The sequence below is a fragment of the Pelmatolapia mariae genome, linkage group LG1 (genome assembly GCF_036321145.2).
Source record: "Pelmatolapia mariae isolate MD_Pm_ZW linkage group LG1, Pm_UMD_F_2, whole genome shotgun sequence".
Taxonomy (NCBI): domain Eukaryota; kingdom Metazoa; phylum Chordata; class Actinopteri; order Cichliformes; family Cichlidae; genus Pelmatolapia; species Pelmatolapia mariae.
The window spans coordinates 11371486-11389064 of NC_086227.1; the positions used below are offsets into that span (position 1 = coordinate 11371486).

The 17579-nt window shown below is 39.5% G+C and overlaps 1 protein-coding gene across 11 annotated transcripts in view; it reads right to left on the reverse strand.

Moving 5' to 3' along the window:
• Positions 1–17579, reverse strand: part of myo9aa (myosin IXAa) — a 98458-nt gene that overhangs the window by 70570 nt on the left and 10309 nt on the right. For all 11 annotated transcript variants that reach the window (XM_063472080.1, XM_063472107.1, XM_063472097.1 and 8 more), the window contains exon 2: positions 5759–6721. In XM_063472080.1, the coding sequence (XP_063328150.1) occupies positions 5759–6634 (876 nt within the window). In that variant the 5' untranslated portion in view covers positions 6635–6721. The remainder of the gene's footprint in view (positions 1–5758; positions 6722–17579) is intronic.

Genomic DNA, 17579 nt, shown 5'->3' on the forward strand with positions numbered 1-17579 from the left:
CAATGAACCAAAACACAAGCTGTGTTTATCTAACTGGAATAACATGTCCTCACCGAGTGCGTTTTCATCTCCTTCTCAGTTATATTAATTGAAACAGTTGAGGGACAGAGCTTGTCATGATCTTAACACATAACCGCAGCTGCTGGCTGGTTTCCAGACCGACCCCCTTTGTAAGTGATATCCTGTATCACGAGTTTAAAAAAGAAAATGAAAAAAAACTGTCTCCCTAGCTCGGGGTGGTTTTGTCCTTCAACTGACAGTCAGTAGAAAATGTCTGTGTGCTCTGCCTTGTATAGTATTCATTTACTTTAGGGTGATGCCTGAGCACTGTCCTGGTCTTTTAAATTAGTCATTCCTAAATGACCTGGCCCAAGTGTGAAGGGAAATGACTACGTTTTTACTTTTGTCAGAGTAAATGAAAGCAAAAGTTACCACCACTAACAAACACTTTGCAAGGAAATTAAAGTCGCTCACCAGCAAACACTTTGTTCTTACTTGATGGTCTGTAAACCTGTGATCCGTGTTAGCAAAGCGTACTATACTGCTCATACATGCAATCATACACGTCACCACTCTGAATTGCCATAATCCACCACATTATCTTAGATTTGTATTTGACAAACCACCACGTGTGGTCCCACATAACACAACAAAGTCCTGATCATTTTATTTTTCCATTGTTATTTTTCAAATCATTAGACTCTATTAAAAAAAAAACTTTCCACTTGAATTTGCTTGTTTGGTGTTTCTTAAACCTAAATTCTGATTAACACTGGCATGACATAAGAAAAACTGGATTTCCCTCCATACCAGCTTAAACCAGAATCATTATAATGGAGACATTTGGCAGTCACAAAATCCTGAACTGAGGTCTGTGGAAATATTTTGTCACCACAAAGATTGTGGGAGCAGAGGGATAACCTCCAGGAGGAAAACAAAAAAAAAAAAAAAAAAACTTTTTATAACTTTATTTGGGGTAAAAGCTGCAAATGTTTCAAAAGCTTTTTAATCAAATTTTATTGTTGAGTCCACGCATGAAGTTCATTTAGGTTACTACCTCAAAATAGATGCTCAACAAAGAGCTGCTGAGTGTCAAGAAAAAGGCTTCCAGAAGACTCTGTTTAAATTTTCTAAACAGATTACCAAAACTGTAAATTATCCATCATGTATTTGGGAGTGTGAAGGAAAGGTCAGTCAAGAAATTGAAAGAACAATCAAAAGAGGTTAGGTGTGCAACTAAAAATACCTAAAATGCAACCAGTGTTGGGGAGTAACGGAATACATGTACCGCCGTTACATATTTAAAATGCAAAATATGAGTAACTGTATTCCGTTACAGTTACCGTTTAAAAAGGTGGTATTTAGAATACAGTTACTTTGTTGAAATAAATGGATTACATGGCGGTATTTTTCTGTTTCATATTGTCGCGGGTCAGGACTGTTTGGGTTTGTTTGACAGCTACGCTCTGTTGTTCCAGGCGGCAGCGTTACGGTTGCCATGGTTACAGGGTGATGCGCTCTCTCTGCGACTGTGTGTTTCCCGGGTGAGAGAGCGCCTTTTTGTTGTTGTTGTTGTGCTAAGCTAATAGGCAGAATGCTACAGGCATAGCCCTAAAGAATGTAGCCTCATGGGCAGTGTAGTCCGTGCTGCAGCGAGAATGGACTGCCATACCCGTTATGTGTCTGTGAGCGAGGGAGGGAGAAAAAAGGAGAGTGGAAAAGTATGAGCTGTCATCGAGCAGAAACGGGAGCTGGAAGCATGTAAATATAATAATAACCACTGCAGCCAAAAAGAGTGCCTGACGAGCCCAGTTGTAAGTAAGCTATTAAGACTCGACTGTACACTGTGTTCGTGTTTTCCTCCGAAACAATAAGTTCCGTTGCAGCAGCCTTTCAACGCCTCTCTCTGTCTCTCGCTAGCAAACTTGACCCAGACAACAAAGTAAAGCTAGTTTTTGGCTACGAGCCCCACACGGAACCAGACGTATTAGCCAGAGGTCCCTTTACTATGGTTCGGAGCCACGGACCTTCAGTAATAGTAATAAATCACAAAGCAATAGTACATTCATGTAGTTGTAAAAAGTATGATAATATATTAAGTAATCCAAAGTATTCAGAATACGTTACTGTCATTGAGTAACGTAACGGAATACGTTACAAAATACATTTTGGGGCATGTATTCTGTAATCTGTAGTGGAATACATTTTAAAAGTAACCTTCCCAACACTGAATGCAACCCAACTTCCAAAGAGATGTAGCCTTTTACAGTCGGCCTCAAGGAGAGATAAGGAGCAGATGCAGTGGCGCTCCTGAAGAAGCACAAACAGGCTGATAACGCTGCCTGTTGGTTTGGTGGTTAAGGTAAACGTCAAGTTTACGTTCAAAATTCTTTACATTAAGCTGATAGCACATTAACACCAACAGAAGTTAAAACTCTAACATGGATTTTATTTCCACGACAAAAAAAATCATGTGCTTGTATTTTTTCTTAAAAGACAAGCTTAAAAGAAATGAGATAAATTATCCCTTTGAGGCGACTTTGTTTGATGTTCCTTCCGCCCTTCCTTCAGCCTCTTTGCAGTAGCGCCGCACCTACAGTCTCTGCATTAATCACCAGCAGGCAGATATGCAATCTTACTGTGCAAACAATTAAAGGCTGCTCCTCTGCACTTAAAACTATTCACTCACGTTGCCGTGTTGTGGATTAACTCAACATGCTTACACATTAACCCCAGAGTCGCACAAATGAATGGCATTCCTCAGAGCTGCCTTGCCAGGGCAATGAATGTGATGTAGAGCTACTTGTTGCATGACTTGTTGTTTTGCTCGTCACCTTTGAAGTTGGCTTCTAATCTACTACTGTCAATTTGACTTAGCGTTGATAGTGACGGAAACAAATTACCATGTGGGGAGAGACTTTAAAAATACGCACAATGTTTAACAAATTTATTCGACCACCACCCAAAGTAAGGTTTATGCCACAGCAGGCTTAGATTAAGAGTAATGCTAATTACAAAACGATTTTTTTATGTTTATGTAATGGTTCATCTAACAGCATGCGCAAGGACTTTAATCAAAATTATCTTGCTATAATGATCCATTGTATCTATACATGTACCCGATGTGTGCGATTATAAATTATTATAAACCTCAATTTTGATTTTTTTATTCATTCTCCACTTACATTTGTTTCATGTGTCACGTTCGGGGTACATCACCTGTATGTAAGGGTCACCAAAATTGAATTTTTTTTAAAAGACGGCACTGAACACGGCATCAAGAATCTGAAAAAGTCCCACGGGCCTCATATTTTTAATGCTAAAATTTAATTGCTATTGTTTTTCATGATTTTCAAATTTACCTTTTTACAAAACAAGCTTTAAAAAAAAGCAAAGCGAATAAATATCTTTTGATTAACTTGTCAATCTACAGTTATTAACAGAAACATCAATATTATGCTTCATCAATTTCTGACTTCCTTCTAAATTTCTAAAAATATAAGCATTTTCTTGTTTTTATGATACATGACCTAATGTATTTGTTAAGCACTGTATAAAGAGGGGTCATAATCTATTATGCCCTATCATAATATTTTAATTCAAGTTGCTTGACAGACAATTTAACAAGGTCATACAGTCAAGCTGGTTATACTGCGATGAGGAAATACTAAAACATGTTAGGAAACAATGCTCTGAACATTGTGAGTGTAAACAGCAGATGATCAGGTAATGTGACAATGAGTAATACAACCTCTCATTAAATACAACTACAGACTACAGACTAGAAACGTGCATACAGATGAAGGGTGTTATACAACTTTTTAGGAATTTAGATAATGTTGAGAGATATGAAAACTATGTGCAGTTGTGAACTTGTCAAAGACTACTGAATGGTATGCATTGCATACCAGTGGCGTATCCCTCAAGAAGAAAAAGAGTACAATGCCTTTCTATATCTTAAGTGACATAATTGTGTCCTTCTTAACCTTTGGCTGGGCTTCTACCTTGAAACAATAAATCCAGTGTGCTGGTCAAAAGAAAGAAAGAAAGAAAAATCAAAAACTACAACTGTAGCACTGATAGGCTACTGACTGTTTGCAGATAGAGCTCCTCTGTGCACTAATATAATCCCCACACAGCTGGACTAAACGTGCAATAAACCTCTGTATGAGGGCAGACACAACTGCAGGCCAAACAGAAACAGTTGTGGCTAACCAGTGTTGTGTAACTGATGTTAAAAACCACAAAGAAACTCACATTCACTTCCAGCCATTTTGAGTATATGGGCAAAAATCAACAGGCCAACAGAATTTAAAAAAATTGGACATGGTAACCATTAAATATTACCTACAGACGTTCTTCTCCCAGTTTCAGCTAAAGTCAAAGTCAACCAGGCTGCTCTATTAACCAGAGCCATCAAGTTTTTAGGTGAGTAAAAGTTACGTTTTTAGTCGTCAGTTCAAGGACAAGAGAATCTCGGAGAATCAATTTAAATTGCAAAGCTAACAGAGATATGATCAGGAGAGCTGAGGTCTGTATGCAAAACAGGTATTTAATAACACACTTCAACTGCAGTGTTATAGAAGCTTTTTTTAAAAAAAATAGTTTTATGACATAATCAAAAAATTGTGCCAGATGTACATGAGAATACAGTCCCAATGCTCGACTGATTTATGATCTCAGTTAAACACTTTCCTTAGGAGAGTGTGGTCGCAAATGCAGGTTTTAAGTATTACTGACATCAAACTTCTGTTCATTATAACAAAATTCCAATTAGGGCTGTTCGATATAACGATATATATCAGATGACGATATAAAAACATCTATCGTTTCATATTACGCTATCGTTTATTTCGTGGTGTCGCAAAATAAACTGGTTACTGCAATATTTTTTTCATCGTTTTGATGGTCATTGTAGTGGCTATATTAATTTGTTAAAGTTCTGTCTTTCTCTTATATTTAATATGACCACACTACGGACGGACAAGCGACTGTTTTTATGCGTTGTCGTTAGCAACCACGACAGTGAAACAATGGCGTGGCTCCGCCGTCCGCTTGTTTGTTTTGCATATTAACCTTTCACAATAAAGCTCAAGAGCCTGTTGAGACTTTTCAAAATAAACTAAATCGTGAAAGAGTATGCAGAGTGTTTAAGGATGAGAAACAAAAAAAGAGGCGTTAGGTGCTAAAAAAACAAACCTTAGATTCAAACGTTAGAACAGGCTTTCTAGAGCACGCCATGTAATAAATACAAAGAAAACGGCGGCCGTTACAACTTATGTCTAAAAATGTATAGCTTCATGCATCGGTTAAAAGTCTGAACTCCAGGTACACAGCGCCCAGCTGAAAACACTTCATGCAAGTCGAGCTGCCCGAGATTCACAGAATTTACAGAAAATGTTAAATTTTTGTGATTTATATCGTTATCGGGATGATAGATGTCTTATATCGGGATATGAGATTTTGGTCATATCACACAGCCCTAACTCCCATATAGGAGTCCCACAGAGTAAAATGGACAATAAAGCACAGTATGCTTTAGGGTGTGGCTAGCTTGCAACTGAAAAACAATGAAGGTTTCTCAATTAGTTCCACCCCTTATATGTGACGTTTGGTTTCAAAAAAACAAAAATGGTGTCCGACAAACATGCTAAACTCGAGGCTTTAAACAGAACTTAAACAAATGGGTGACAGCATTCCTGTTCCTCTTATGTATACATTGCATGACTGAAACCCAGTGACTGTATATTTTGCTTACCTCCAATACTGGCCCCGCCCCCAAGATGATCTGCTCCACTCCACTAGCAAAACCCTTCTGACTGAGAGCAGTCAGATGATGAATGAGGAAGTTTGTGCTTTGCGTCTTCCCAGAGCCGCTCTCCCCAGATATAACAATGCATTGATTCCTCTGTCTCTGCAGCATGGCATGGTAAGCCACATCCGCCACGGCGTAAATATGTGGCTCCAAATCTCCCAGTGTATGATTATCATACATCTTCACATACTTGGGGTTATAGATGGGCAGGAATTTGAAGGGGTTAATGACGATGAGGATGCTTCCAACGTAAGTGTAGATCTTTTCCTGGCGGAAGCGCGAGCGCAGGTTGTCCAGCAGCGTGCGCTCGTTGAGCTCTGGCAGGCAGCACAGATCTGCGTGGTCACCCTGAGATTCAGGCTGTGGCAGCAGTCCACGCTCCATCAGGCGCCTGCGCTCCTCTGTGACCTGCAGCCACATCTGAAGGCTGCCGCCATAGTGAATCGAGCCATCCAGATTCTTCTCCCTTAGCAGGAAGCGGTAATCCTCGCCACCTGACAGCGGCCGGTGCTCTAGTGCGATACGGGGCCAGAGCATCATCCTCTGCACGGGACAGTCGTTGGGGTTCAGAATCCATTCTTCACCTCCAAATTCTTTCACCTCAGCCAGAACATAAAACTTGGAGCGGTCCAACTTGAGCCGTTCAATGACACGTTCAATGGCTTCAGCGGCTGTGGTGGTCTTGCGGGCGCTGATTGGGCAGTAGATTGTGCCTTCTGCCAGGGCCCCTGGGTAGATGCGCACGGTTAACTCCGAGTTCTCGAAGCGCGGCCGACGACCCAGGGTGCCCATGCCACCAACGCCATCACGAGCACTCATGGTGGATCAGGAGCTCCCATTAGCAGCAGCCCGGCACTGGCATGTTCTTAACTGCGTAGGAGGATCCACCAATTCAAGACATTACCACTGCAAAAGAAAGAACAAAAGGTTAATTAAAAAAAAATAACAACTTGATAGCTTGATCAGCCATTTTTTCTTCTAAATCAACAGCCAGACTTATTTATTTATCATGACAAAAGAAATGAAAAAATGAAAAAATAAACTTCTGTTCAACTCATCATAGCAGACTTAATCTAACATCAACAAGTACAAATTTATTTTTTTAAACTCCTGGAAGCTTTGAGAACGTCTCTGGGCTAAAACTGAAATGAACCTTCGAAAATCTAGTGAGTTAAGGCCAGGCATTTCAGCGCAGTTCTCTGCAATCTGCCCGATTACAAAATCTGGCAGATTATGACACAAAGACCATGTGCTGTTATGTAATCTGCCAGTGGGCCAAATTATTTTCCTGGATCCTGACATGTATACTCATAGAAAGGAGAGGCCATGAGGATCTACAGGATTACCATTAGCACACACCCACACTGCCGAGCACACACACATAAGCTCTTGCCAGCAGCTGCCATCCTCTTTACTCTATGCACAATCACGCCATTCACAAGTTCCCGCTTTAATACACAGCAGAGGGGCATCACGGGGCGAGCAGAGGCCACAGAGAGACGAGGACAGGAAAAGAGCTGGAATTAATGACCAAGCTGCTAAGCAAAGACCACACCTGATAGAATCAATGAACCTAAAGTTGCTCTTGAAAGGTCAAACATCCGTGTACTATAAAATTAAAGAATACAGCAGCCCACATCACATTTTGAAACAAATGATAAGAGTTCATATGCACTACACTGTGTTCAGGTACAATCAAGCATTGCAAAATACAGTGATAGGATGTAATGTCTGCTTTTTAAAAAAAAACAAAACAGAGCGCTGGAGGCAAACTGTAGATTTTTGTTCATGTTCAGACTTACAGTAAACAAACCTCATAATTACTTGGCAAATATGATCATTTGTGCCATATAAGACTGAAATTTAAAAAAATTAATTAAGAACAAGGGAGACAGATTTTTTTGGGTATGCGTGTCTACCAACCACATCTGAAGCCTCATCTAACTTGGCAACATTACAGTCTTGTGTGTCATCACACCCACACACATCCACACCCACACCCACACACATTAATTCATAAAAGCAGTTTACATATAGAATGTTATTTAATATCATCTAAAATTCGACATCCCAGGAATATGCATGTCGCTTGACAGTAAACTGAATGTGTCCAGACTCATAATATAAAGACTTGGAAAGAATCAAAGTTGATTTAACTGTTACAGTGGTCACAATCTCTTTTTTGCCTTATGAATTACGTTGCTGAATAAAGGTCAGAGAAGGTTCTTTGTTACTTAGAAACAGAACAATTATCACATTTTCACAATAAAATGCCACCAGTTGACCATTTATGTCAGGATTAGCACATGAATTCTCAAAAACAAAAAACATACATGGATCTTAATTTGAATTATCAAATGAATCAGCTCATTCCTGTCAGATTCAAAACTGTACAGAAATTCCCTTTAGGTGCTCATGATTCATAACAATACAAACCCCAAAAACACGATGCTTCCAAGTACAACCTGTGTGGAGATTAAAAATGGCCTAAATCCACCCCCCCCCCACCCCCCCCCCAAAAAAACACAATTTTTTTTCCTGCAGCTGTTTTTAGGAAGTTTTAAGACATTAAACTTACAGAATTGTCACTCCAAGAGGTCATTAACACCTCCCAAAGGACCACTGGCTGCCCTCTCCCCACGCTGGAAGATCTACATAATACCGTCTTAAAAAAACCTCAGAAAATTATAAAAGATACCTCACACCCTGGCCACTCCCTGTCTGAACTGTTGCCCTCGGGCAGACTGTACAGAGCAATTCAGTGTAAGGACAAACAGACTCAAACACAACTTTTACCCAACCGCAATAACATGTCTGAACGCCACTCTTGTTTTTATTTATATTTTTATGGCTGATGCACTGATCGGAGACCACTTTTAATTTTGTTGTACCTGTGACAATGACAATAAAGACATTCTGATTCTGAACCTGTCAATAGCACCCAGACATTTATTTTTCAGTATTTTATCGCGCAAACATTGACTTGTGTTTGACCATATGTGAATTAATATAAATATGTATTATGAGATATCCGTCATAAAATACCTTGTTTTCCTTAGAGGAATCATTTTAGTTTGAAATTTATCTTTAATATTACAATGCCTGAAAATAAATTGGATCAATTTCCTCACCAACTATTACATGAGCACCATGACCGCAGCAAAAAAAAACCCTGGAAAACAGGAAATGGAACAGGGACACATATAGTAGGTGCACAGAGACGAGTACAAAGGACTCCAGCAGGGAAATGATACAATGCTGCACCCATCCCTGGTCATTTCCTGTTGCCCCATATCCAACTCTCTATGTGTCACTTCAGCAACTTCGATACAAACATGTGTCATGTTTCACATACAGGCGCACACAGAATTATATATATGCATTACTTCTTTCAATCGTATATAAGTCACTCAGTCTTACCGCTCACTACTGAATCCATAAACTGGAATTAATTGACTGCAATGTTTTCCTGTTTGTGTGACTCGACTGCGTCTGTGTGTATCAGCGTGTGTTCTGATCACTGGGTTAGGGCGTCTCGAACAGATGGTCAGCTCGCTGCTTAAAGGATAGGGGATGGGGGGATTTAGGGTTGTGGCAGTGCTGCACAGTGCAGGGCCATGCTGGAAAACCCGCTCTTTATCATCACATGAGGACATTCAACTAATGGACATCTCCTCTGGGAAAACCTTACTAATCACAGGACATCTTCCACCATCTTCAGTCACTGAAGCGATATGACAAAGTCATTTCATTGATGATCAAACACATTAAAGGCTAATAATTATCAGGGCTGCAAACCAGGCAAATCTGGCATTTCAGTGACAATATGTTGTTGTTTTTTTAAGAGAGTTAAAATAATTAACTAAACGAAATATTTTGTTCCAACATACACATCTAGCACCAATGGACATTCACACCCTTCACTGATCGCATGATTCACATTGTGCTCAAACAATCAAAAATGTAAGAAAGGAAATATTTCTGGTATGATATCGTTTCACCTGAGTGCCATGCCTGTGCGTCTGCACACCAACTTAAAAAAGGTCTGATTTTAGATAAGACTGAGGTTTGTGCCCTTAAGGAAGTGACAAAGCAGATGGTGCACAGCTGGATGAAACCTGCAGTGGCCTATTCGGCTCCTCAAGCAATTGAACTAGAAACAGACCTGTTACATCACCTGGGTAGTCATGGATAAAGGCTTGTTGTCAAGTAATTTAATCTGGAATCAGCTCAAGATTTTTATTTTTTATTTTTTTACATGTCAGGAAAGAACCAATCTCACCTAATATATCAAACAACTTCAATCCCAGGATTCCCGCTTCAATCTTTTGTTAAACTTCGCTGAACACTGGTAGTATCTATTAAAGTTAAGAGCAGTGCTGGGACTTATCTGCTCTTGGATCAGTAGGTAAACACAGACTCGAACATGATCAAAAAGCAGAAACTGTTTGTTTCATTTTCTTGTTCCATCCAGAAAGTCCCCTCTTTCTTTGGCAGAATAAATGAAGCATTTTCATTCTTTAACACATCCTCTTAAAGACAGTTTCCTCAAAACATCTGGGTGAGGCCCTGTTTGTTACCACCAACAAATCTGTTGTTTTTATAGGTCTGGAAATATCATTTGAGTCTCCCAGGTAGATGTAAACTTAGATCTTTTTGGCAGATACTGATATTTGAAGAAAATTACACTCTATGCATTTCTTTCTGTAATCTGAACATTGAGAGAAGCCTAGTCTGAGGTTGCCTCTGAGGTTCAACCACGTGACTCTTACTATACAATAGCTGACATTGTTGCATAGGAATGAAGGATCTAGTTTGGTCAGCTTTTTACAACGTGAAGTCATCTTTCTGAAAAGTTTAGTAGGTGTATGTCATCAGTGCCTAGCTTGTGTATTCAGGGTTCATACTGTTACAGAGCCTCAATATCACACATATACTAACTGGGAATTTGTATGTGTTGCACTAGGGTGTGTGAGTTGGCACTGGACTGTGAACCCTCCCATTTGGTTTGCAGTTTTTAAAGTGTTAATTTGTAGATTTGACAGCTTCACAAAGCCAACTTTAGCTGCTATGCTTACTGTCCACATCTCGCAGGATTACAGTGTTAGTTTATTACTGTTTGCATCAGTCATACAAATGCGTTTGTCAGCTGTTTCTTTAAGCCACGACTCAGATCTCTGGCATTACCAGAGTTATGACAGCCACACTAAATGCAGGGTACGCCTTCTTAACATTCATGTGAAGTTCAACATTTATTTTACTCAAAATGCTCTGCAAACAAGAAAAGGTTTGAGCATCATTTTTATAGCTTTCAAAAGAAAACCGCACGTCCGTATGGTAGTCACAAAACGTTTTTGTTAAACTAAGTGCTGACATAATATGGAAGAGTTATTTGAATGCTACAATCATAACATTAATAAGAAAACAAGACTTTCATTAGCGCAAGTTCAAGAAACTAACAAGTACTTTACCTCGCTGGTTTTGTTAATATTTTATCCATTAAAAGATAATGTCATAGTTTCTTAGAATTGGCAGTTTGCCATTTTAAATACCTTTTTTATGTAAGCAGAGTGTAATAGGGCATGCTTACATGGGAATGCACGTTTATTGATGACTACTTGTAACACACATGCAGAACGTGCCAATTATGAGATTGCAAAGATGAGACAGAGGTAAGATCCTGGGAGCCAGACTATGTTATGCCGCACCACAAGCACCAAATATAAAATTATTTCCCCGTTTTTAAACAGACCTATACAACCTTCAACAATACGCCCGGGGCCCCTCATTGTTACAGGTGGAAGGGAAGCCACATAAAACATGGTTATCGGCGACTCATAAAAATAACTGTAAAAACAGATTAGCATGAGCTAGTGAAAATTAACAACTGAAGAAAAGAAGATAAAGCCTTCTGTATTGGCTTTAAGGAAATTTAACATATCCTAAAAGGAAAGAAGACACACAGAGCAAGTGCTGAATGACTATATTAATAATTTCTGAATGTTTAAATCAAGCCAAGATTTGGAAGGTTTGCTTGTTTACAATGTGGGTAGTTTAGCAGTCAGATTTCCCATAAGTCTGCTGTCAAATGGTCAGTTATAAACTCTATTTAGTCCTTTACAGCTCTCTAAACATTATTGGAATTGCTAAATAGTGCAGGTAGAAAAACAGTTGGACTGAGAACCACATTGTGAACAGTCAGATAATCTCTACAGTCTTAGCATCCGGCTCTAGGAATGCAGAAAATTCAAGTGCAACATACTGAGTCAAAACAACCTGAGAAGAAAAAACCCACAGTATCTGCTCAGCTCCTACAGTGGCTTATTTGTTTAAACTTGAAACCAGGCAGCTTTGGCTCAGGTGGTAGAGCAGGTCGTCCACTAATCACAGGGTTGGTGCTCCCATTCGTGTGCGAGTGTTTGTGAATGAGCGATAAAATGGCAGATCACATACAGTCCAATCACAGCTGACTGAACAAATATTAAAATAAGTAGTAGTATTCTATTTAATTCTCCAAGCTGTCATGCTGGGCTAATAAATGTCAGAGTTGGCAAAATAAGGCAAATGCATAACACTGATTAAAGTTCAACTGCAAAATCATTCATAGTGGCACTAAACAGGCCAAATGTTGTTTTATTTTCATTATTTTGATTTGGATCAGTTCAGAATTTACATTCCAAATTTTAAGTGATGAAGAGACAATAGTGGTGACATTAAGAAAAAACATTGCAGACTTTAATACATGTATTTGAATATAATTAACACAGATCACGCAACTACAAGAAGATCACTGACGTGTATGTATGTTTCTATCATTCACTGGCATGAAACAAGCAGCACGAGAGTCACCGTTCGCCTGGCTATGATGCAGCATATGTGCAAACAGAAACAGCAACTCAAAAGCTCAACGCAGTCATCTCAGAAAGAACCACTACAAGTGGTTGACCAAGATCTTAACAGCCTTTTGGAGCCACCCTCTACAGTGAAAACACAATACTTCAGCAGCTTCAGCTAAAGTCTGCAGGAACAGTAAGGTCAGCTGAATGAAGCAGACATGCCACGCTTGCTCCGACATGTTCAACAAACCTGTAATTACAAGTGACCATTCCTTGCACCCAAATGTGCAGCACCACTCTGACTCTTCAGTGTCTTAGAGACATAGTTCACCTTCAGCCCAGAGGCAACAGTGTAGCTTAGCAAGCGCAGCCTTGACCTTCTTAAGCAGATAGCTACAATTCTCCAAGCTGTTCAGACTCTAAGGCTAACAACAGAAAAGAGCAGTCTACTGGATCAATGCTCAATGGGTGATTGACCTGAAAAACTATTTTTGGTAAATTTTCTTAAATGTGAGGACTGCTGGGCACACAATATTTAGCAACAGAAAATTATATGGGGGAATTGATTACATGATTGTTAGCTCAACTAGTGTAAGCCCCGCCCCCTTCATTAAAAAGTTTAATTCAACTGATGTGGAAAGGGGGAGTAACCATTACAGTAAACAGGAAAAAAGAAGCTTTAGGAAGTGTTGTGACTAAGTGATGCCAGCTTAGCATGTTAGTGGTCAGCTCATGAACAGTAGCTTACCAGCCAACCCTGCAATATATCCCTCTATGTCACAAAGACTCTAGAATAATTAGATTAATCTCAGCGTGCAGCTTCATGGTCTGAGCAGATCCCTTCCATCACTGTTTAATCATGGTTTTTCAGATCTAATTTGCTGAATGTAACCTTAACAAATGACAGGAAGATAAAGCTACTGGATGATTGTGGAAATGTTTATGCATTTCTTTTCCTTCTTTAGTTGAAGACTACGCGTACGTACAGCATTTCCTTTGGAAAGTGTACAAACCATTTTGGAGCCATACCAAAGCAGCTGGCCAGAAGTGAATGGTTGACAGAGGTCAAGTTTTCCTAGACTGTGTGGTAAATTGACTGTAACATGAGGATATGGCACATCAGCCTACTGTAACCTCTCCCTGTATTTAACTCACTGGTAAATGGCATGTTTGCATCCTGGATTTCTTGTTTTCCATTTACCCAAATAGTGTCAAACACTGGAGTCAGCGTCTGTAACATTTTGGTTTTGTGGTTTTGTTGTGTTTGCAGATGATATATGCAAATAATTCCTTCAAGCCCAAATGTGCTCACTGGTCCAGAAGCTGGATTCGACCTTCGGATGATTTTAAAGAGATGGGACAATGACATTGGCTCATGTCATTATCAGAAAGCACTCAGAAAACTGCAGTATCTGAACATGATCCATATGAATACCAAGTTACCTGCTTCCACTTACTGAAATGCAATCTCAAACCCATTGGCTATAATCTAACGAAACAGTTATTTTTCATATCATGTATGTACGCAAACAATGACTAGGTTGGTTGAAAACAGCAGAAATGCCAGAACAGTGAGCAGAATAGCTGATGGATTCTCAGAGTGAGGTCTAATTACAAAATGCATAACATTATTATAAGAAAAGGCTAATTTCTAATAAGATAACGTGACTGCACTTCAAAAAAGGTCAAAGTTCAAGCTGTCCAGGGAATCTGCAACCTAACTGGTTGGCAGATGCATAGGACCAGAAGGCTGTAATTTTAGCTTCTTATGCACTGACAGCAGTATGGTTTCAGGCCCTTGCATACCTTTAACTAACTTGTTGTGCTCTCCGTTTCGGCAACTGCTAATGACCAGGAAGCGGTGGCTCGGGTGTGGAACATGAGCTTCGGCCAAATATTCAGTTAGAATAGGAGGATAAAAGGATTGAAAGGCATAGATTCACAGAACGAGAAACTGAACTCAGAGAATTAAGGAGATACAGGAACAGGCGGCGAGAGACACGCGGAGAAGAGGATGTTGGCTTCCTGAAATCTTAGCTGTGGGAAAGTGAGAGTGAGAGCACAATAAAGGGAGAAGAGTGAGAAATGAAAAGGCAATGCTAACACCCAACTTGGAAAGACAACACTGTGGTGGCATTTATTTATTGGTACAGTTTCACAATTAACCTGATAGTTTATTATTTAATTTCTACAACTGAGAGCTTACTAATAGCACTGTCCTGAAACAGGAGAAGCTACATTCTAGTTTCACATTAATGCTGAACAAAAAATGAATGATTTCCACTGAACTGCTTCTTAATCTTGTTAATCCAGGTACAAAGTTCACTGTGAGTGTAGGCAGCACAGAATAAACCTTTCAGAAAGGTAAGAGCATGCCTCACACCGTATACAAATACAAAAAGATTTCAGGACATCTGATTTGCAAACCAGTCTGTAGCAGATACTGCTACTGGGTTTTACAGTGTCGGATGCAGTTTTCTTAATCAACAGCCATAACCTTTGAATCATGGCGGTGGTATACTGAGATCACTCAAGTAAGTATGGATGCAGCATTTCCTTTCCACTTACACTGGAAATGTAGGATGTACACAGATTGATTTTTTTTGTCATTCATAAGCTAAGCAGGTTTGTTTTTTTTTTACCCACCCAAATAAAAATTAGCTTAGCTGGCTTAGCTTAACAGAAACAGAGAAATCACATTTAAAACAAACTGTAGTATACTAAAATACTGCTTGGTTATGGCTCAATCACAGTAAGGGGGGAAAAAAACAAAAAACAATCACTCATTTCATGACTGTTTGTGAAGGAATTTCTGTTTTATATTTATGGATATAGTTATTTAATGTGAATTTCTGCGCATGTAGACGACAACAAATTTGCAACAGATTTATGATTTTTGACAATTTGATTTAATTTTGAATTGCCATCTTGACCCATTTAACCAAACTGATAGCAGACTCTCGTCCTGCTGTTATATCGTCGTGCTGACACACCAAGGTTGCTATTAAAATGCCAAGTGACTGCCAGTGGTCACAAAGCCAGTCCCGGTCTTCAAAGCAACTATTGCAACTAAAGCTGCTATTATTCTGGTGGTGCCGTAGTTTCCAACCACTCTTTTCTGTAACATGACTATAACATTAGGGCTAAATGGCCAGTTAGATGAAGACTAGGAGCTTGCTTTTATTTATTATAACTATTTTGTTCCAAACGTTCAGCAGCCTTGTGATATTCACCCACCAAATGCAAAATCTACTGACTCTGTGATTGCTAATATTGAAATGTACTTTTATTATCAACTTATTTTATTATTAACTTTACTGTAATGAATGACAACTCAAGAATATCTTCTTAGTCTACAGATGATTATATTTAGACAACAAAGGTGACAGACAAGTGGAACAGGTTACCATTCAAAGGGTTGGCTGATTGGACAAACTGCATGCATCGCCAGCTGATTTTACATCACACCAATTCCTAACACTTAAAAACTTGTGTCTTACAAAAACACTCAAGTCAATGTCATCAAAAATGTGCTTAAACAAGTCCAGGCTGGACTCGCTGTCCATGCCATAATTAACAACCACTGACGACCAACTCCCTTCACATTAACTTCAGCTGAGCGCCAACAGGTGACACGACTGCCACGAAAATATGTCACTGGAGGAAACGCCATGAGCGTTTGCTAAATTAAGAGCCTCACTTTGCTATGCAGGACCTATTCTTGTTGTTCCCTGAAGGAGAGAGTGGAGGGAGAAACCAGAGGAAGGAAATTAATTCAGAGCAGAGCGGGAGTCTCAAGGACAACATTATTAAAAAAACAAAACATTGTATGCTACTGTGTGCTCGGATATCTATGGTCTCTGCACATTCTGCACCTGTAACTTTTCACTCGTCACCATTTTAGCACACTACATTTTAATTATTGTAAGCTGCAGCAAATAGTGTGCTGCAGCGAATCCTAATCCATCCCGCTTTCCTTCAAGTTTCAATGTGACTTCAGGTTCAAAGAAAAACCAACAAATCCAAAGTGCCAGGTTAAGTCAAAAGCTTGTAAATGACGAGTGGATTTATTTTAATGGACCCTCGTAAAACAGGCTGAAAGAAACAGGAACATGGACTCTCTTACAAAAGGTTATAGGTACTTTTACATTACTATTAAATCTCTTGTGTTAGTGGCAACAAGTAATGACCATGTCACGTTTTTGATTTACCTTTTTGGATGATTTTCCTCAAAATCAGTCAGACCAAGTGACCTGTTCAACTGCAGGCTGTTCTGGAGACTCGATATTTAAAAAAAAAAAAAAAGCCACTGGGGGCTTCTATGAAAGCACACTAGAAAAAGTGGGAGTAAACAGCACCACTCCTCTGTTGTCGCCACAGAGAATTCCACTTCCTGTGTCCACTCCCCGGACAACGAGAGCAGCTTTGCGTGACAGGAAGTGCCGCACAAGGGGTTTCGACACAACAATACCATCACGCCATTGTTAATAAAGTTCCATTTCAGCTTTGCTTCTAATTTCATATTGATCTTTCAGTTACTTTATGAGCAGGAAACTCACTGCAACACAAGTTGGAACAAAAGGAGTTTTGAAGAAAAGTAGTTCAAGATTTCACATTGAGGACAAACAATGAAGTCACAGCTCATATACAGATTTGTTATATTCCAATTCAACCCTGTTTGCATTCACTTCAAACCAGGAGCGAGGGGGGAAAGGGAGACAAAGCAAGTTTTAGCACAGAAAAAGAGAACACCAATAAAGGAGAGGGTTTTGCACAATGCAACACAACCAGTTGGGATATTTTTGACAGCTGCAGCCCACCACACAGTCGGGGCCGGTGTGATCAGGGTGTGAACTCTGCAATCAGCAGGACATCATTATTTTTTTCCCACTAATGTTCTTTATTAGATCATATGAGTGTAATTCCTC